At 51.8% G+C, this 21,332-nt stretch overlaps 1 protein-coding gene and 1 long non-coding RNA gene across 2 annotated transcripts; one reads left to right on the top strand and one right to left on the bottom strand.

Moving 5' to 3' along the window:
• Positions 1–2,237: 2,237 nt before the first annotated feature.
• Positions 2,238–5,888, bottom strand: HOXA3 (homeobox A3). The gene is made up of 2 exons (XM_070424471.1): positions 5,346–5,888; positions 2,238–3,974 (listed from the first exon to the last, which is right to left on the bottom strand). The coding sequence occupies exons 1-2, from the start codon at positions 5,869–5,871 to the stop codon at positions 3,169–3,171; spliced, it is 1,332 nt and encodes a 443-aa protein (XP_070280572.1). The 5' UTR covers positions 5,872–5,888; the 3' UTR covers positions 2,238–3,168.
• A 2,899-nt stretch (positions 5,889–8,787) lies between these two features.
• Positions 8,788–11,666, top strand: LOC139016434 (uncharacterized). The gene is made up of 3 exons (XR_011472672.1): positions 8,788–9,182; positions 10,502–10,681; positions 11,018–11,666. It is a non-coding gene; the product is annotated as an uncharacterized lncRNA (long non-coding RNA).
• The last annotated feature ends 9,666 nt before the right edge of the window (positions 11,667–21,332 follow it).

A 21,332-nucleotide genomic window follows, 5' to 3' on the forward strand; every position in this document is an offset into this window, starting at 1 on the left:
AGCAAAGAGGAGAGCAGGAAACGCAAGTAAACAAGGAAAACTAGTCTTTTAAAAGATATTTTTTGGCAGCGGAAGGAGTTATAAGGCTGCTTTTAGGAAAGTGCTTTTCGGACTCTGGGGTGGCAGCTTTTGGCATTTGCTTTTACCAGAAAATATTGAGGACTTAAGGGGAGGGGGAGCTCCAAGAGGGAGCGTAGCTGCTCCCACATCACCCAGGCTTTGTCAGGGGCTGCGTGGGTGAGAGGTTTCTGCTGCCTCAGCGGCCTTAATTCAAATACCATCTGGAAGAAAACCCTTTTCTCTGGCCATTCAACACAGGAATCTTCTCCAAATCTATTACTTTAACTCAGGAGATATTTTAATAAGGATTTCTTTTTAATATCTAGGAAGCTAAGGGTGAGATCGATATTTTTTCTTTGAAAGCCACAATGAATGTCTCTGGCAAGATGTGGAAAATCATATTGGAGACTCATTTAAAAATCTCTGCCCTGGAGGGAGGAGGAAGCCTCCAAACCAGTCCTCTCTCAGCTAAAGAGTAGATTTTAGAAATGGGTTCCAATGGTGGTATCTCAGAACACTATTCCTCTCTGAGGATCTCTCTCTCTCTCTCTCTCTCTCTCTCTTCCTCTCCTTCTCCCTCCCCATCTCCTCTCCACACTGTTCCTTATTTTCCCAGGTAATTTTAATTGTATGCACTTCTCTTAAATTATTATTTAAAAGAGGACTCTTGCAGCTGTTTATCCTGCTTAGCTTAGATATGAACAACCAGAAGGGCGGAAGCTCCAGTCCTCACAAAGACTGCTTTTCCAGCCTCCATGTTTCTGAGATTTGCCATATTTCAGCACGGAGGTTGGTGTGAGGTAGGTGCTAATCCACTTCTTCCATAAACTCTTTAGAAAGCACCTCAGGACAGATGTGGGGAAAGCACCTCTGGCTGTGAGAGAAACACCCAGATCTTTACAGCTGCCCAGGTTTGCATCTTCCGAACCCTTTTCTTTTTCTTAAAAAACCGTGAGGCGGTTTCCTAAAAGCAGCTCCTGCAGGCCCTGCAGGCCCAGCCATGGCTCCAGTGCCTGTCTCTACAGACCATCTGAGTGAGCTTCTGAGGGGGAGATAGAGGCCAGAAGATGGATATTTTGGATGCAAACAAAATGGCGACACCTCCCACCTCTGCCTCAGAAACATAGAATCCAAGGAGAAGGGGGATTTATTGCTCACAGCAGACGCTCCTGATCCCCAGACGCAGGTGGTTCCTGGCTTCCAGCTTGGAGGTGGGATGCTGATGGGGATGCAGTTCTGAGGTTTGCACTTTCTGAATTTGGTTCCTTCTCTGAGCAATTCTTTAATCTGGAGATGAAAACGCTGCCCTTTCCTGCGCTTGTCTCTGCCTTTCCAGCCAGCCAGTAGGCAGCCCAGGAATAGAAATGTAATGCTTAGCTCCTGTAGCATCAAATGAAAGAAGTTCTTATAAAAATGCATTTTTATTAGAAAGATATTAATCTCTTTTCTCTCTCCCCCTCCCCCTGAGGCCATAAAAAAAAAAAAGAAAGAAAGAAAACAAGCGGGGAGGGAAGAAGGAGAGGAAATACATCCAGAGAATGCCAAATCCTAAATTCCGAGAGGAAGCCGATGCTGGGGCTGCAGGAGTCCAGGGAAGGGCCAAGCCCTTCTGGTGATGGAGACTGGGTGAGCCTCTCAGTCTCTTCCGAGCCGCCTCGCTCCCCATGGCCATTTTAGAAGCGCTTCTTCTCTCCCTCCGCCGGATAAAGGACCGCGAAGCATCCGCGGAGAGTCCCGTTACTCCCCAAAAGTGCTCGACACCCTCTGCGGCTGGTGATTTCCCAGGTTAAGGCGTTAGCTGGTCCGCTCTGGCCGGAGGATGGTCGCGGACAGGAAGGCAGCCCGCCTGGTCCCTGGCGGGGCTGCCCGACACCTGTGCGCCCCCCGCGGCGCCGGGTCGGCTGCCTTTGTTTCTCCCGCACTCGGCTCTCCCCAGCCCCCGCGCCCGCCCCGGGCTCCGCGGCAGCTGGGAACCAGGCAGCGCAGCGGGCTGGCCCTCGGCGTCGCCGGCGTCTCCGCGGCTCCAGCCGCCCGAGCATTCGCTGGGCTCCCGGGCCAGGCCCCGCCAGGCCCCAGCCGAGCTGCAGGGAGGCCTCGGCCTGCCCGGCCGGTCGCCTCCGCCTCGGTTCCGCGAGGAACCCCATCTTCGGCCAAAGAACCCCTTCCGAACGCGGATATTATTCAGAATAAAAACTTTTATTTATTTTTTTGTTTTGTTTCTCAGAGTGTGAGCAGCAAGGAATGTAGAACTCTCCAAACAAATCTAGCATTTTTCGTGTTTACAGATTGTTCTCTTCAGTTTCGCCGGATGTTACAAACTTAAATCACTGTTTTCGAAAGCTGGATCCTCTCTGGTATTATTGCATCATTACCGTTTTTTTTTTATAAAGAAATTACATTTCCCTTTCAAATAAAAAATTTCCTATGTACGCCAATACACCATTGAACAAAAGGCCCAAGAAACCTTCTGAACAACCAGGGTACAGAATTTCTTTAATATAAATACGAACGGATGGGGATAAATAATATTTAAAACTTAGATTATTCAATGCTTGCAAAAAAAATATAAATAAATCTGACTGTTCACCAGCATACACACACGGAAAGACGTACACTTAGTCATCCTCACACAGGGAGCCCCTGTTTCAAAGCGCCTTTGATTTTTTTTTTCTCGCTCTTTACAAGAAGTGCAATAAAAAAAACTAAAATTAAAAAAAAAAGTAATTGCTTCCCCTCGGGAGCCATAATGTACGAACAAATTCACATTGAAGATCTCGGCTAGAAAATTTGTTCAAATACCCTGTTTCTGATCAAAGAGTAGAGAAGGTAAAGGGTGCGGGCCAGCGGCCGAGCTGGGGCGGGAGGAGATAAATATCGCTACTGATACTGACAGCCATTCCAGCAACCAAGATTGCTACGTCACATAAACTATAAAAACGCGTTACCAAAGAAAACAAAACGGGGGGGGGGGGGTGATAGAAAGGGGCGGAAGAGAGAGAAAAGGGAGGTGCAGGGAGAGAGAACCTTAAGACAAAACAAAAAAAGCAAACGAAGAAGAAAGGTGGGGGGGGGGGGCGGACTCTCCTGGCGCGCAGCCCCAGTCCACCATCACAGGTGGGTGAGCTTGGGGGCTTCCTGAATTCTTCCCTGAGAAGGATGGTGGGCGGTAAGGTCCGTGTAGGTGGGGTGCGGCTCCCCTGGCCCAGGCCCGTGATGGTGGCCGCTGCCCAGCGGCCCAGCACCCCCGTAGTCCATGGCAGCCGAAGCAGCGTGGGGGAGGTGAGTTAGGCCAAAGAGGGCCGGCCCAGAGTTGCTCATGGGCTCCACATAGCTGCCCCCCACGAAGACGGGGCTTCCCTGTAAGTGTGGGGTCCCATAGCTGCTGTTGCCCTGGAGGCCATGCCCGTGCGGGTCATAGTCGGGTGTGCCCCCTGCGCCTGCCCCTGCAGCTGTGTAGCGCTTCTGTGGGGGCGGCGGGGGCGCGCAGCTGGGCAGAGGTGCGGGGTAGGAGGCAGGGGGCAGCCCATAGGTGCCTTGGGGGGGCTTGGAGAAAGGCGGGGGCGACTGGGGCTCGTAGGGGACACTGTTGACCAGCGAATGCATAGAGTTCAGATAGCCGCCAGCGCCTGGAGGCACGGGGCTGCGACTTGGGGACTGACCCCCTGATGACGTCAGCATGCCTTTGCCCTTCTGATCCTTCTTGTACTTCATGCGGCGGTTCTGGAACCAGATCTTGATCTGGCGTTCGGTGAGATTCAGCAGGTTGGCCATCTCCACACGGCGTGGCCGGCACAGGTAGCGGTTGAAGTGGAACTCCTTCTCCAGCTCCACCAGCTGCGCGCTGGTGTAGGCCGTGCGTGCCCGCTTGGAGGACGCCTGCCCAGGCGGACTCTTGTCGCCTGCGCAGCTCTCCCCTGCCAGGACAGAAGAGAGGAAGAGTGGTGTCAGGGGCTGTTCCCCAACCAGACCCCTCCTTGCTACAAACCCCAAAGTGCCCTCTATTTGTCAGGGCCCAGAAAGGGTGAGGAGGAAGTGCGTGCTTCCTCCATCCTAGTGGGAAACAGTGCTAGTAGGTAGCCCCTCATTCAGTCAAATTGCAAATCATAGGCGTCTCCAAGGGGATCAAGGACAGAAAAGCAGAACCCCCAGTTTGCCTTCCTGGTCTGTATTTCCTTCCTGAGCTATTCACTTTCTGACTCCTTTCTGGGCCTGCAGGCCTTTGACTACAAGCTCCCTGTGGGCAGGTCTCACCACCTTCATTCCCTTCACACTCGCTGGAATGTGGGCCACCTAATATACACTCAATAAACCTTTCCTCCATTCACTGTCTGTCTGAGAGTGGACAGTTGCCTCAGCTGGACACATAATTTCCCCAGTGGAGATGGGTGGAGCAGGAGCCCCAATCCGGAAGACTTCTCTGCTCAAAGGAAGAGAACCCATTAACAGTATCCATTTCTGGTGGTGAGGCCCAGGCCTCTGATGCTGGGTCCTACTAATTAGGTTTCTCATGTCATCAAGCAGCCTGCCCCAGCTTTGCCTACTAATCTTGTGTCCTCCCTGGCCCCCAAATCCGAGTGCAGGAAGGTCCCAGATTCTCAGAATAGAGCAGTGGCAACAGGAGAAGGCAGGGGCAAAGGTAACTGGGATACTGGGAAGCCCTAAGGCCTAGGGCCTATCATCCACTGGAGTCGGGTTCCAGGAAGCCCATGTGGTTCCCATTAGGATGACAAGTCTGAATCCCCTCCCAGAGGAGATCCTGGCTGCCTTCATTGTGCTAAGTCTGAGGGGGGCCTTCCCAGAGGCAAGGCAGCCACTCCATCTGCTGGAGCAAAAATTAAAAATAGGCTGATTATAAGGAAAGCATTGATTCTGAATTGGCGGGTGATTAGACCTGCTTTTACTCTGACACATTGCAGTGTGGGGTGGGTGTCACTATTGCACTAAAAATAAGGAAGTGTACGAAAAAGAAAGTGGAGCTCATGTTTGCTCTGCACAAAGGTCCTAACTCCAAGAGTAGAAGAAGTGATTCCAAACTCACTAGGCCCACTCGCTCTTGGGGGAGTCCAGAGAGACTTCCATTAGGTCTCTCTGGGGTTTCCTGTACACATACATAGTCCTGTCACCTCCCTAGTTGCAGACTCTGGAAACCTGTGTAGGATAGAGTGGAGGAGCAGTGGGTCCTTGGAAATGTTCCAGCGCTCCAAGCCGTGCTGGCTGTGCCTGGAGCTGGCTTGGGAAACCTGGGGCCAGGCCAGAGGCCCCTCCTCCAGAAGGCACCCCTTTACCTGAGCTGGAGCCGCTGGTTTTCTGCTTTGTGTTCTGCCGAGACTCCTTCATCCAGGGGAAGATCTGTTTGGCCACGGTGGGCGAGTTGAGTAGGGGGCTCTTGGCCGCACTGGCAGGGGTGGGGTTGCTGCTGGCATTCTGAGGTGGGGAGACTGAAGATGGGGCTGGGGGCGCGGCAGGAGCTGGCGCAGGGGGTTGCTGAGGTGGTTGAGGCTGCTGAGGGGCAGGGGGCGCAGCCTGGGGCGGTGGCGGGGCCAGGGGTGACTCGCCCAGGCCTGGGGGCTGGCTGGGCGGCCCGCTCAAGGTGTGCAGACATGCCTCACTCAGCTCGTGCGCCTTGGGGTGGCCCCCAGCGCTGGCGGGTGATTGGAGTGAACAGGCGGGTCGGTGGTACTCGCCCTCCGCGCCCAGAGCTGCGGACGCCGAGTATGGCTGCTGGCTGGCATTATAAGCGAACCCGTTGGCTGCCTGATAGGGGTAGCCACCGTAGAGCGCGGAGCTGTCGTAGTAGGTCGCTTTTTGCATCGCGTTGTTTCACGATCTTGATCACACACTCTGACAGGGGCTTGACTCCCGTGAGGGCGCACATTGGCACGCCCCCGCGGTCACGTGACGCTCCGCCGCCAATGGCTGCCCCGCGCAGACCTGGGGGGGTGAGAATCGCGCGGTAAGGGCTCCGCGCAAATCCATCTTACTCTCAATAGCTAAGTGACATGAAAGCCATAAAAGAAAAAGTGGTCAGCAATATTTAGCTGCACGACTTGGCCCCGGGCGCAGAAAGCCGCGCTATAAAAAGCCGCTGGAATTTACTGGCGGCTACAAATATTTGCTTAACTTGCGTCTGGAGTTGGGGGGTTTTCCGGGGAGAGAGGAGGAGAGTGAGTGAGGGCTGGGAGCTGGAGTCCAAAAGAAGAAAGGCCTGATGGGTTAGAAAGGGACGGGGTTGGGATCCTTCTTTTCAAGGAAGAAGAAATTCAGGGTGTCCCCTCCTCTGTGCTCCGGCACCTCCTCCAGCGAGCCCCAGGTCCCCCTCCCTCTGGAAATTTTGGCGAAGGGGCAAGGAGGCAAAGGGGAGTCGCCAATTTTTTTTCTCCAATTCTCGCATTACCACTTGTATTTGCCAAAAGAGCCCTGACAGGGAGTGATGTCCCATCCACCCACTTTTGGATGTTCCAGAACCAAAGAGAGGTATGCACAAAAAATGTTCAGGTAATTGCCCTACTCGACCCTACTGAATTTCAGAAGCTGAGATTGTTAGGCAGTTATTCTCCCTTGTGCAGGGATATGGCCCACCTCCAAATGAGCCCCTGTGGCTGAGAAGGGGAGAGAGAAAACTTTAGATGGGATATCCTGTGTGAGGAGGGACCACCACCAACACCCACTCCAGCAAATCAAACTCAAATCCTGGACAGCTTTTTACTCCTCTCCTTTTCCTATTTCTCAGGCATGTTCCAGCAAGCCACTCCCACCTCTTCTCCGCTGCTGAAAAAGGTCCCCAGACCCTCCTGCCTTGGATTTTCTGAGGTGCTGTTATTCAGGCAACTATCAAATTCTACCTGTTAAAACATGATGGATTAGAGAAAAAAACAACCCACCAGGAACCTGAAAAACCAGCGTTCATCTCCATGACCACGGCTTGAACTCTCCTTCCAACTTAACGATAATAGGTTCTGTCTTAGAAACTGCTATGTAATTTGATGTATGGGGGTCATTTGGCTCTGGACGAGGGATGGGAGCACAAGCCATAAAATCCTGCCAGAGTTCCCTGATCTTTGTGTGCTGTTGTTGTTGATATTTGTTACTTGGCCTATTTACCTGCTTCAGAAACACCAAGTGAAGGGCAACCCTGGAAATCTAAAAAGCAATGGAAAGCCTTCTCAAGTCTTTTTTTGTTTTTTTGTTTTTTGTTTTAGAAAGCAGTTTGCAGAAGTGAAATCTGTCCGTCAGTGTCCCCCCCCCCCCCCCAACCAACCTTTGCATGGTCAACCTCTGGTTCTGCTCAGAAAAGTTCCATGTGAGTTCACATATTCACAGTCACACTCTGACACACTCAGAATGTTAGCGTCTGACCATTTAAAGAAAATCACAATGACAAATTCATGAAGAAAATGGTTTACACTTCACACCCCCAACTCTGTGTATTTGAGTCCTAAAGTTATTCAAGTTTTCCAGGAATAGCAGACACTTTGTTAACCAGAAAAAAATAATGTAATAAGCATCTACTAGTGATGATTACACTGTAATTTTGTCTTCAATAACGAACTCCTTTGAATTTCATTATTAAACCAACAATCTGACCAACATCTGGAAAACAAGCACAATTAATTTTCCAGAACCTCAATTAAAAATTACAGCATCCCTTATCCAGAGCTATTGTGCATGATCTTGAGCCCTGGAGTATTGTTTCTCTTTTGGAGATAGAAAGCTACAGATACCAAAATCAAAAGTAAATAAATGATCAAATAAAATTTAAAACTGAATAGCCCTTTAACGTCTGTTTCCTGTTCTTTCACTGAAAACAGTTCCTATTACATTTGGCAGTGTTAATGTCTGCCATCATAAATTTTTAAGATACTAGGCCTGTGTAAAATAAAACGTCAGGTTAAGAAAATTACTCCAGACACTTGAACAGCAAGATATTAGATAAAACAAAATTAAGTTGATTTTGAATGTGCACTATTTCAAGTGAATTGCTAACCCATTATCATAAGCTACACCGGCCTGCTGTTTACTAAGTCTTTTTGTCAAGTTGTAAAATAACAAAAATACCTTTTAAAATCAAAGAGCAAACAACAACCCACATAAACTTAAAATATGAATTCACCTCCCAGACCCCACGAAAGTGCTTCCTATTGTTTAAGGTCAGCAGATAACCAGCTGGGGCCCACACAGTCCACCACCCCCAACCCAGCCCCCAAAGTTTACAACCTAGTAAAGAAGTTGGAGATTTGCCAGCCAGGAAACTTTGCTTTGCACCCCCAAACAAGGGCTGGGGAAGGAGCAGATTCCTCCGAGAAGATGTCTCAGTAGCCCCCAGGTGTGAGAGCTGAGAGTTGAAGAGGCTGAGTTGAGTGCGGGAAGCAAGCCCCATTGTCTCTCCGGAAGATCTGCCCAAATTTCAACCTCTTGCCTTCAGCCACCGCTCTCTCTTTCCACTCCCGCCCCTTCCTTAGCCTGCCCTCACCCCGAGTGTAACTGGGAACGCGGGTACGAGCCCCCAGCGCCCCTTGTCCACCCCTCCCTCCCTTCCCAACCCCGGAAAGTTGCGGCTGGGCTAGGGGAGCGGGCAGAGGTGGGGGCGGGGACGGGAACGCGGCCTGAACTCGAAGTGTAAGGGTATCAGTCACTGCCGGGAAGGAAGCTCGGGCTTGTGAACTCTTCTTGAACCGAGATCTAAGTCTGCGGCCATAAATCACCGCGACGTACACTCCGCCATTCAGCGCCGGGAGCGCCGGCGGCGGCCCCGCTTACCTTAACTTCTGACGAGCGCCGCGAGCGCAGGCTGGGCTCGGGCTCCGGCCCCGGCCCGGCTCGGCGGCCCGGCCGGGTCCCCTCGGCGCGGGATGGGCACCGAGCCTCGGCATCAGCCGAGACGGCGGGCGGGAGGGAGACCCCGAGGCCCAGGCGCCCAGGCGCAGAGCGTGGCCGCCTCGCTGCTCCGGCACCGCTCGCCCAGGGCGGACTGGGGCGGCTTGGACCCCCCCCTCCCACCCACCCCACCCACCCTCCCCTCCCCCACACCCCCGCCCCCCTGCCCTTCCCGAGGGCAGCAGCCGTGGCCCGGAGATAAGCGCTAGCCGCGCGGGGCTCCGCCTGGGCTAGTGGCACCGACTTGGGTATGTTTCTTATGAATATTACACGCGGAGCAGCGGCTGGTAGGGGGTGCGGTGGGGGGGGGGGGGTTGGGGGCGGGCGGGAGGGGAGACCGAGGCGGCTGGGGCTGGGGCTGGCGGGCCGGCGTGGGGGATGGGGCTGAGGGAGGGGAGGGCCGGGAGCGAGGTGGGGAGCTCAGCGGCGGCGGGAGGAGGGCAGCCTCCCCCGCAAACCCCACGCCCTCCCTCTCCTCGCTCCTGGGCGTCACTAAAGTCCAGGAAAATTATGCTAATGAGGACAACGGGCTCTCACAAAGGGGTCTCTCGCCGGGTTCTATTTCTTAGGAAGCCGTTTGAGAAACCATGTCACCCTCTGCCCCAGACACTTCCAGTTGAGGAGCGAGGAGAACAAGAACCAGAGAGAGTCCCCCAGACTTCGGGCGGTTGCCCTCACCTGCCACCCCTAATCCAAGAACCACAAAGCCAATCTCGGGGGGCTCGGATAGGGCCTCCTTTCTCGAGAGACCTTCCCACGAGCCTACAGGGCTGCCCGTGGTTATGTTTCTAGGCAGAAACACTGAAATCCTGGCAGCCTGGAGCGAAGGAGCCGGGAGATGCACGGTGGGGGGCGGGGAAATGGGCAGCCCCAGGCTCAGGTACGCACAAGGTTCCAGAAACCTGGGCCTCCAGCCCTTGTGTGCGGGGGTCACAGGACAAACATGCAGGTCACTCACAGGGAAGGACTGATAAAGCTCTGACCCCAACAGCCACCGTCATCCACGGTATCCACCCCCCACCCTAGTTAGTGGTACACAGGGAAGCTGAGCAGAGGAAAGGCCTGAATGTGCCCGCAATATTTCCACAACTTTAAGGAGGATAGTCTCTCTCTCTCCATTGCCTCGCTCAACTCCCCAGATTCAGAAGTGAACCCTGCAAGGGTATGTGTGTGACAAAAAGGGAGAAATGGAGCTTTCGTGCAATTCTAAGGTGTCAACGGCCGGTCCTTCTCAAAGGAAGGTGTTAAAAATATAAGTAGTATGTTTAAACTGTCAGGGAGCCAAAGTGTCACCTTAGAGCAAAAACAAAGCCAAGGGAGAAGGGAGAAATCAAAAAGCACTCCGGGCCAGGGTGGCCTCATGCATACCAATGGTTTTTGTCATTTATGGCTGGGCAAGATTTATGACTCGGCGCCCCAAAGCTGTAAACAGAGCACAAAACAGCAAACACTTGCTCCTTATGGCATATTGCAGCAGCTCAACTTGAAAGGGGGAACCGGGCCGCGTAGGAGGCGAGAGCCGGCCACAAAAATCCGCTCGGCGGCATTTTCTCTTCAAACTGTCCAGGTCCGATGTGGCATTTGAAGAAAGAAGGCGTGGGTCAATAATCAACCCGCACTTTCTCCTCCAAACTGCTGACGCGACTCTCACGCTTCTCAACTCAGCCAGCTGCCTGCAGGGACGGCCAGCTCTCTGTGAGACCTGCCAGGGAAGGGATGGCCCGGCCGCGGGATCGAGGGCACCGAGGTGAGGGCTGGAGCGCCCAGGGCGCACACCTTTCCACCAGCGCCAACACTGTGCTGGGCAAAATGCGGGGCTGGACCCGCCAAGCTGGGGAGCCGGGGAGCCGGGCAGCCTGGGAGAGCTGGGACAGGAACGGGGGGCTGGGGCGTGTGGCTTCTGGGCGCAGGCTGCCGCGGGCAGAAGCGGGGTTCGGACCTCAAGGCTGGAGTCTGGCGCCTTGGGTTCAGGCCTCTCTGCTGAAATCCAAAGTGTTGGTTTTTGAAACAAGGCAGGTGAGGTGATTAAAAGATACTAATTTATAACAGCTAAAGGTCATTTTTTGTTTATTTTTTTTTTAAGAGAAAAATCCCTGCTGTCGATGTTCCATGGCCAGAAACTACCCTTGGCTGCTGCTGCTGTGTCCTTTCCAGGCAAATCCCGCAGCCATGCACCCGGCTCCACCAAAACCACTGAGGTTTTCTTTGCTAAGAAGACTCCATGGCTCCCCAAATTCCCCCCAAGTCCCCGAGCTCCCAGCCTCCCGCCCACAGGGACCAGAAGAAACCCTTTTCTCAGCACTAGAAGAATATTTGGAACAGCGAGGGCACGCTGCTGCCTTCTCAGGGGTCTTCTTGTGAAGTGTTTGAGAGGCCACCGTGGCTGGGAGCGCTGGCTGGGCAGCCAGGGACCAAGGTGAGGAAGGACTGTTGGCAAGAAGAGGCATCAAAACCCCCAAATGGGAAGGAAAGTTCATGAGGAAATACACTTGCCTGTGAGGGTGAGGCTGGCGCTGGGAGGGTGAAAAGGGGCTAAGCTTTCTTATAGCTACAGTTTAGCTGTAACAGAGTAGCTCTAGCTCTTTCCTTGGAGGAAAAGCCAGCCGGTGCTCTCTGTATGTGGCTGTTGGTTTCCTCTCACTGTGCACACTTTTGTACAGAACCAGTTGGAGAGTCCTCCCTTAGATATTTATTCTGCTCGCTAGTACTGAAGCAACAATAAAAAGATGCCTTTAACAAACCTCTATTCCCTCTCTTGTTCTTTCTAGTGAAACTATATTATTTATGAGTCTTTAACTGGGTCAAAAATGCGCCAGAACTGGGTCATAAATCAAATGAAATGCTGACAAGTAATTGAACAGCAATTAAAGCTTACATTTTATTTCTAAGGGGTGTTTTAGAGCACTTGAAACGGCCTCAGTTAAACATGTTACTGCCGAGGCTGGCAGAGGGGGAGGGTGGAGCAGCCCTTCCATTCTAGGGAATAAATCCCACTCAAGTAGGGTAAGCTTCATTTGATTTTTTTCAAGTAGAAAGAAAAAATAAGATTTTTTTTAAAAAAAAGTCACGGGGCAAACCGGCTTTCTGACTGTTGGTAGGCACCCCTTTCTTCTGCTCAGAGAGCTCTGGGAGGGGAGGAAAGCGAAGTTTCCCTCACCTTTTCCTGGAGTTTCCATCTCTCCCAGGAGCGCTGGGTCCCCAAAGCCCAATTAGCTAGGGCTTTCCAAGTAATTTGGAAGCACACAGTTTCGCTCTCATCTGCCTCCATTCTGGCTGCAGCACATTTCTGGGGCTCGGAGGCCGGAGAAAAGTCTGCCTCTGCTTCCTGCGGACTCTGCCTCCAGACTCCCTTCAGCCCACAGTGCCCGGGCCAGTCCTCCCACTCTCCAGGCCCGCGGCGGGTGGCCGGGCCACCCTCGTTACCAAGCCCAAACCCAGCTCAGGCTCCTTCTTCCCTCTGTCTCCCCAACATTCGAATAACAGAGCTCTTGGGCACCCAGCACGCTGGCCACCCCAAGCCTCTCCTAAATCCGAGCTGTCCTTCTCCACCCCTACCGGGCAGAGGGTGTGCAGAGAAACAAAGGCGTGTCCTGGGGTCCAGCTCCTCCATCCCGTGTGTGAGAAATCGCATTCTGCAACCCAGCACTGAACAAAGTGGCCTGAAGCATCATCAATAAAATGGCAGCGCATCTGCACACTCATTGATTTCCTTCTCCCAGCTGCTCCTGCTGCCCTGGTCAGCCCTAGCCCACCATCCCTCACCGGCAAACAGCAGCAATGCAGGGAGCAGCGATTCTCTTTCTCCTTCACTCAGCGTCCACCCCCTCCAGGCAGTGTCGCCTGGGAGAGCAGCGCTGGCCACCTTAACCTGCGTGGGCACTTCGGGACCCTCCCTCCGCCTGGGGCTCCGCTCCGGGTCTCAAGCCCCGCTGTAGTGGACAAAGCCACACTAGCACTGGAGGCTACCAGGCCCACCAATTAGCACCCAAGTGCCCCTTCCTTTACACCCCCCAGCACTTTTCAGGGAATTAAACTCAGTCTGAGGCGCTACTGGGGATCTTTCAAATGGTTTCGGTTCTAAAGGAGAAACAAAGGAAGAGATGGGCTGAGGGTCCTGTCCCTGAACCAGGGTCTCCTCGCCTGACCTTTGTCTCTCACAGCCATAACTCACTCTAGATATGAACAATCAACGGAAATACCTTAAAATAAATTCCATCCTCCTGGCGTGGCCTCGAGTCCCATCGGCTAGCTGGCCCAGAGCCGCTCCATGAGTGCTGAAAACTGCAACCCGCTAGGAGAGCACTCTCCGGAGAAGGGGAAGGAGAGGAGGAGGTGGGTGCGTGGGGGGGGGGGGGGGGGTGGAGAGCCTCTCTGTAGAGAATCTAGAAAACGTAATCACAGGCGAAGCCGCCCGGGTCTCAGCTCCAAATGCCACAATAATGTGCTGTATTATGTGCTCACGTGGTCATACGTCAACTTAAATCCTTTTATTTGAAATAGGGAATCACTGAAGGAACTAGGTTTCCAAGCAGCACATTTAGCTTTGGGGGAGGGGAGGAGGGGGACCGTGACCAGCAGTAGGGAAGAGTTTTGTCTAGGGCAGTTAGATGCTGGGGGCATCTGCCCTGCCCCCCCCCCAACATGTGCCACACAAGGCCAGTTATCTCTCTTATATTTCTTTGCACTTGATACAAACATAAGAAAACAGCAATGCTGTCCCCATTCTTAGAGACCACGTAACTTTCCTTACAGTTTTCCACTCACAGACCTGCGGAACCCAGCACACCCAAGCACTCTCACCTCTCTGGCCAGTACATCAAAAGTCAAGGCCCAGGCCCTGTTTCCAGAAGAAAACCCAGTAATGGTTGGCCTAGTCAGTTGACTCTCTCATGGCCTGCCATTGTATGGAATGTGCTAACACCCACGCCTTACACCACAGCCACTGTAGAAATGCAAAAGGCCCATAATTACCTGACAAAAGGCTAAAGTCCAGTTGCTTTTGTTCTGTTGGATGGGAGCCCCGTAGGAAATAGGTACTTGGCTCTAGAGTGGTGGGTGGGTCAGAGTTTTGTAGAATCTGGAAGGACCCAGTGCCCGGGCCAAACCTGAACTTACACTTTTCCTCAGTGCATAGCGGAATGATACATGAAATTATAGGCTTCTAATGGAGAAAAGCGTAAGGGGAAAGGATCTAATTGTCTTTGCAAGAAGAGAAAAAAAATTCCTAGCATCCCTTGAATTAACTAACCTACTGCAAGGTAATCTGGGACCCTTTCTGTTCACCCTCCCCTAAGACAACTCTGTGTCCACCAGCAGAAAATGAACTGGGCCAACTCTTCTCAGGAGTAACCTGGCTGAAATAAATAAGACCACACACACACACATACACACACACACACACACACACACACACCTGCCTTCTGCTTGGTGACAGTCTCCACTGATTTCAACATTTCACCCCCTCAGGAGCTAGCTAAAAACTTCCTCTTTTTGGATCTTAGTTTCTGAACTTGGGAATGCTCTGAGGTGGAGAGATCCTCATGTTATATTCTTTTGTTCCTGGAGAGCGGGTCTTCGGTTAGCTAGGCCTCTCTAAGCATGAGGACGAACTTGTAGCAGCTGCAGGAGGCTGTGCATGATTCTTCCCGCCCCTCCCCTCCTGGCCTGCAGGGGAACAGAGAGGCCTAGTGAGACTGTAAGGGCCTCAGGAAGGGGGCCTGCTCTTGAGGGTATCCAAATCAGAACGGCAATAAAAGGAGGAGACCTCACACCCCTTGGAAGGGAGCCTGCCCTAAGCTGGTGGCAGTATCAGTATTCCAATGAGGTTCTGCCTGTAGTATAGCTAGGAGAGAACCTCTATGTCACCTTTCCCAGCTCTGACCTAAGCCACAAGCCAAGAAGTATGCATCTAACATGAAAACCTGCTCTCTCAGGTTTGGGGGTGGTGGACAGGACCAAAAGCTGGTTTCCACAAAGCACTCCCCAAGGACTCAGACCAGAAACACACTGTCCTCTGCTCCTCTTACCCACCACCCCCAAATATTTTACACTGAGCTCTCCTGATAGCCTAGAAAGAACTTAGAAGTATCGCCTAGTTGTTGGTAAACTCCACTCTCCCCAACCAAAGTTTCTGCAGGGGCTTCAACTCAATGATGAGAAGGGGCCCCCTTCAGAACTTGCAGAACCGTCTGGAGCAAACTGAAATTCCCAAGGCCATAAATCAATGGGAGAAGTGTTTGGTGGTGCTTCAGAGAAATGCCTTAACACCAGCAAGGCCCAGAGGCATCTCAGCTCCAGCCAGGAGCCTCCATGTCGCTATTAACAGCCCAGTTAATGTTCCAACTGCTGTTTAACAATTAACATTACTGACCTGGGGTAGGATATGGTGATTTTGTGGGTTATAAAGGAACATATCTGAGGAAGTTTCAAGAAATTTAACTTTTGAGGTGAAAACAGCTTCCCCAAGAGAGAGCTTGGGCTGAGCAAGCCACCAGAGAACCCGCAGCTGAGAGTCCTCCTTCCCCACTCTGAAATCTGCTTTCCTGGAGCAAGGCTATGGGCCATTTAAACTCCCATTCCAGAGACCAAGAGCGAAGATGCTCAAGTATCTAGGCACAGGCTGGGAGGTCCAGCTGCCAGTACCGCTCCATTCACTCTCTCAGCCCCTAACCTGGCAAGCCTGGGCTGGGGACACAAGCCCTGGATCCAGGCCACCAGAGCCAAAATAGGCAGAAAGTTGTCTAGGAAGGAGCAGGTGACTCAGAATGCAGAGCTTTAGTCAATATTTGCAAGGCTGTTGGCAGATTAGATATATCTGTATTCAAACACTGCAATCTGATTTCTCTGTCAAAAATACACTTAACATGTTTCTCCCCTTAGTTAACTCTAGTGGTTTTTCTACTCAGCGTCAGGTTAGGCCCTCTTAGCCCACTTTTCCTTGGTGGAGGTTATAGATCATTATTTAACAGGAGATATTTCCTGTGGGTGCAACTGCACTACAAATGGGCTCCAAGTTCTCTGGACACACACGAATGTGTATATCACTTTATACACATGGTCTCAAACTCCTGCAACTGTTTATACACGCAATGATAGTGTTGTGTGCAGAGATGCAAATCAAATGTTCACACTGAGTGGCAAATTCCTGAAATGCTCTGTCTATACTTGATATAAATAGACATACAGTAGCTGAGAAAGTAACCCAACTTTACTATTGCTCTTTTTACTTCCTAGCTAATAAAATAAGAATTGTATCTAAAACACCATATCAGCGTGGAGCATCTCCAACAGCATGTTGCAATAAATTAGCAACCTAGTCTCTATTTGGGGAGAAAATTTTAGGAAAGACTGAGGCCTAGGGAATAGAAAACAAAATCTCAGAAAACTTTTTAAAACAAGTAATTCCTCAAAGAACAAAGCAAACCCATTCCTTCATACCAAGCTTCGGGAAGCTATTCCAGCAACCCCTCCCCCAAACAGGCACGAAATTTATGGATCTTTTACAAGGTAATAAACCACAGTAATTACCTCCCTGCATCCCAAACTAAGAGAACAAATTAAGCCAGAACTGGAAAAGAATTTTAAAGAGTTTTCCCTTGTTCCAAAGAGGAAAATAAAACGCTGAGATAGAAAACCTGTGCTTTTCCTCTAGGAAGAACAGCGGGTCAGCCTGGCTAAAGGAACCTGCGACAGTCTATACTTCGGATATACAGCAACTTCCCTCTCGCCACGGAAAAGCAAAAGGACCAGAGACACTGCAAGGCAATGAGCCCAGTTTCCTCCATGCAGAGCTGGATTAACCACAATTTCCGAACTCACAGTCTCCGCAGGCGCCGCCAATAGTGGACAAGTAGAGCGGCCCACGCAGCGGCCACCGCCTCCGTGGCCTCTACTGGCTTTTGCCCTGCTGTTCCATGTAGCGATTTGTTTGGAACTTGCTGGAAGAAACAAATACATCCTTCTCACACCCCCGCCCCCCAAGCAAATACATCTTTGGTCTCTGCGACCCACCGCGCTTTCTGCAGAACGCCGGCTTTTGCGGGCTCTTTGTCTGCCTGAAGCCTTGCATTCGCGGAACTTGCAGCTGAAAATAACCCAGCTCCAAAACTCTTCCGAAGTTAAATATTGACCAGAGCCTCTTTCCCAGGGCTGCAGCTGCCTGGGAGAGCAAACTCCCGCCAGAGGCCCGGTGCAAAGCCCCAAGCGGTGACGAGTGTGGGCGCAGCGCTTACCTCCAAAGATATTTAAGATTGAACCCCGAATTGTCTCCAACTCCGGAGCGCTCAGGGAATCGCCTTTTCCGGTGTCCGGGCGCTCTGCGGATAAATAAACAGCAGAGGGTGAACGGTGGCTGTGAAGGAAGGGAGTCGGAGGACCGGAGTTGGAAGCGCGGCCGTTCCGGGCGCCAGGGTGGCCCCCGGGGTGACGCGGACACGGAGGAGTCGCCAGGGCATTCGTCCATGCGGCACACTCATTGCTCGAAAGGTTCCCGTCTACAAATGGCCTGAAGATGGTGATTTATTTTTGTAAAATAAATACATACTCCATCTCCGCACCCACACTCTTCCTTTTCTTTCTTTATATAGGGGGCGGGCAGGGGGAAGGGGGAAGAAAATGGACGAGGCGGAGCAAGATGGGAAGGTGGAAGGGGCTTTGCCGCGGGAGCCTGCTCTGCTCCGAGAGCTCCTCACGCACCTCAACTTGGGGAATGTGAATGCGCGCTTTATTTTCTTTTGCTAACAAAGGGAAGCCTTGTCTGGGAGCGCTCAATCACAGACTCTCCCGAAACCTCGCTAATAGTGTTCATTTCTGTTTGGCGCGAAATCAAACTCCAGCTCAGCCCATAGGCCACGGGCAGCCTTGAGAGGTTTTGTATTTTGGTTCATTCAAGCCCTGGGCGCGTCACTTCTCTGCTCCAGTGGGCTGCCCAGTCCCTCGCTGCAGGCCAGCTATGGCTGATGGAAATAGGGGGAAACTGGGAAGGATGTGGGCTGGGACAATACCCAATCGAGGGGCCCTATCCAGCCTCACCTTGCACAGTGAGGACAAGCTCCTAGATGCCCTAATTCTGCTACCACCGTGTCCCTCAAGATATCTGCAACCCCTCTCTTGCTCTCTAGCTAGCAAAAGGTCAGCCAACTTGAGGGGTATGGGGAAGACGCTGGGGAAGAGGCGAGAATCATCCTAGTCAATGAGCTCTGGCTTGGAGAACTTCTCCGCTGGGCTGGCACTCTGCCAAGTGGATTGCTTCCACAGCCCTGTCCCTGCCCCACTACCCCTTCACCCAAACCCACATAGCCTCCCACACTCTGGCCTGCCCCAAACCAGCCCTCAATGGCTGTCTGGCATCCATGCAATCCTGCTGATAGTACCAGGAGCAGCTACCAAATACCTGACAGGTCCCCTGACCCCCACCCAGGCTCCCCAGCCCCCTAGCACACTAAACAAGTGGCCGCACACCTGAAGCTGGCTGCCCTCAGCCACCACCGCCCCAACCGCAGCCCCCACCCTCCACCAGGCACTGGGGACTCAGAACCCATGCTGGGCCCCTTTCTCTTGTTCAAACTTGGCCTCTGTGTCTCCAAAGGCAGTGCCCCTGTGGCCTTGGAGCTCCTGGCATGACCCTGAGTGAGGTGGAGCTTAGCCATACAGCACGTTGCCACTCAACTTCATCCCAGAAAGATCTGCTATGCCACCATCTGCCAAGCCATCCCCACTCGGGCGACGCTTAGGAGTATTGTAATTATTATGGTTATTATTATTGTTGCTATTTCCTTATCCCCAAGTCAAATATTCATGGCTGCTGTTCCCCATAAATCGTTCAGGCTAATGAGTCACAAAGAGATGTTGCCCAGGTCTCTCCCTCGCAATGGCCGCCGCCGCTGCTGTGGCCTCTCTCGGTGGTGTTTTTGGCGCTCGCTTGCTCCCTCGCTCGCTCGCTCGCCCCGGCGCGGGTGATTTATGAACACCGGGAAAATTGAACAAAGCCGCGCGCCTGTCCTGTGGTATCTCTGCAGCCTTCCCCGGTGTGAATCAGAACATTACCAACTGTCTGCGCATCCGTCCCACTTCATCACCAAAGCCAGGCTACGACCGCAGAAAACCCGAGCTCCAACTCACATTTCCCCGGCCGCGGTGCACTCCCAGGACTCGCAGAAACCCTGCAGAAAGAGCTCCCAGACCCAGCATGGGCCCGCCAGCTGGGTTCTCCCCGTGAAGGGCTCTCTCCGACCCTCCTGAAGGAGTTAAAAGCCTTTAGAAATAAATCCTGATGGTGTGTGTTTTAAAAAATCAAATAGGAAGTTGGGGGTCTTACTTCTGAGAGAGTCATTCCTAGTGAGGCCCTGCTGACTCCATCCATTCTTGACGATCGGCATTAATTATTTAATGAGTCACGTGACCCCCCAGGATTACAATTTCAATTTCTCCCTGGAACAGGCCTTACACCTTTATCTGCTGCCACCAGGGTCCTTGGTTGGCTTTTTAGTTCCCAGACCTCCAGAATGCAGACCCCCTTGCGCAGCTCTGGGGCAAGGGAACCCCCATGGAAATTCCAGGGCAAGCATAGCAGAATGAGTCAGTCTGGAACTATGAGAATTGTAGACAGTGGGGTGTCCACTGCTCTCCCAGGCACCCTGACCCTGACATCTGTTACCTCCTGAGCTCAGAGGTCAGCCCACCTATCTCAGCACCCTTCTAACCTGGAGAAGCACACCTGTGGCCCTTCATGTCCAGTGTGAACCCAGACTCATTGGCCTCCTGCCAAGGAAAGATGCCTGTGCACTTACCCCTACCCAAGTGTGGGACCAAATCTACAATTCATTAACATAAAGAAAAATGGGAGGGGGAGCATTTAGCTGCCTCAGTTTCCTCATCATCAGTAAACTAAGATGGGACCAAAATGGCCTCCAGATCTCTTTTTCCTAAGATATTCTTTCAATCTGGGATCTCTTTTACCCCCAGAAATCAATTCCAGAGAGACTGGGGCTGACCTGAAAGGGGGCAGGGGTTACTCCATAGGTTTGGGGCCTTGAGAATAAGACTTGACAGAGTTCCAAGACAGAAATTTCAGATGAGAATATTTCACAACAGCCCCGGCAGCCTCCTAGGTGCTATCAAAGAGTTAGAACACAGGTCTCTCTTCTTCCTCCTATTTTTTCCAGCCCATACTCTTTCAGAGAAGAAGCAGCGTTAGTCTTGGGTCCGTATATAATACAGAGAGGAGCAACCACTGGAGGGGCAGCGGTTGGGCAGGGTGAGCCTGTGGCTCCAATAGAGGACCTCACCTGGGCTAGGGATGCAGACCACGAGAGTGTCATGAACAGCTTTTTGCTTGCACCGAATCCACTCATTCAAATGGGAAGCCCCAGGTTTCTGTTTGCTACATTGATTCTTGGAGTTTTTTCTTTCTTTCCATTCTAAAGAATGGTTGATCTGTTTCCATGTTAAACTGCTGGAGGGAAGGCAGTGGTGGGTGAGAACAGCACAGTTTGGTAGCTTAGGGAAGCAGGGAGAGAGAGGAGGAGGCTTGGTGATACCCACCCCATGGGGAGGGGCTGAGAGGTGGAGGAGGATGTGGACACCCTGTGACAGCTGAATATAAAGTCAGAGATGCTGTGCAGAGGGCCCACTCCCCATATATCTAGGTAATCTCCCCATGAGCTCCATCCTGCGTATTAAGTACTCTACTCTGCCTGTCACAGTTGAATTCCTGCTGTAATAAAACACCGGGTATATCGTAGATTTCAGCAAAACTAGGAAAGAGAGCCTGCAAAGTGCCATTTTTCTTCAGGGGGGAGACTCTTAAGTACTTAATTCAAACTGTGACCATTAAAGTGTCTCCTATCCGATTTAGGTTGATTTCAGATGTTGACAAAACTTTTATCTCTCCAGAGTCATGCACAGCTTGGCTATGTGACTAAAGCAGATGAGTGTGTGTTAGAGGGAAGGAGAGAGAAAGAGAGAAAGGAAAGAAGAGGAGAGCCTGTGTAAGGGTCATTTTGGCAGCAGAAGTATAGAGCTCACACAAAATACTACTGTCTTTAAAGGTCAAGGGTTTGAGGGGCCAATAGAGTTTGCTTTTAAAAAAACAACAATTAATGAGATAGAAAATTTGTCCTCTGGGTGAACTCTTATGGTTGCCCTAGCAAAGGGCAGACAATGCGCGATTTTGAAGCACAAAGTGGGATTTTCTAAGCTGCTATAACAAGCTCCTTTAAAAGACCAAATCTGAAACAGGCAAAACACTAAAGAAATGGCACAATCATCTGGATCATTTGGGAATATTTTGACTTGGTAAAACTTACCAATACCTTAATAATCAACACAATTTGGGTAAAAATTCCATTTTGCACTGGAATATAAACACACACACACACACACACACATCTCCATCCTTT

The sequence above is a fragment of the Myotis yumanensis genome, unplaced genomic scaffold, assembly GCF_028538775.1.
Source record: "Myotis yumanensis isolate MYYU_CA2020_CCGP unplaced genomic scaffold, mMyoYum1.0.hap1 SCAF_9, whole genome shotgun sequence".
Taxonomy (NCBI): Eukaryota; Metazoa; Chordata; class Mammalia; order Chiroptera; family Vespertilionidae; genus Myotis; species Myotis yumanensis.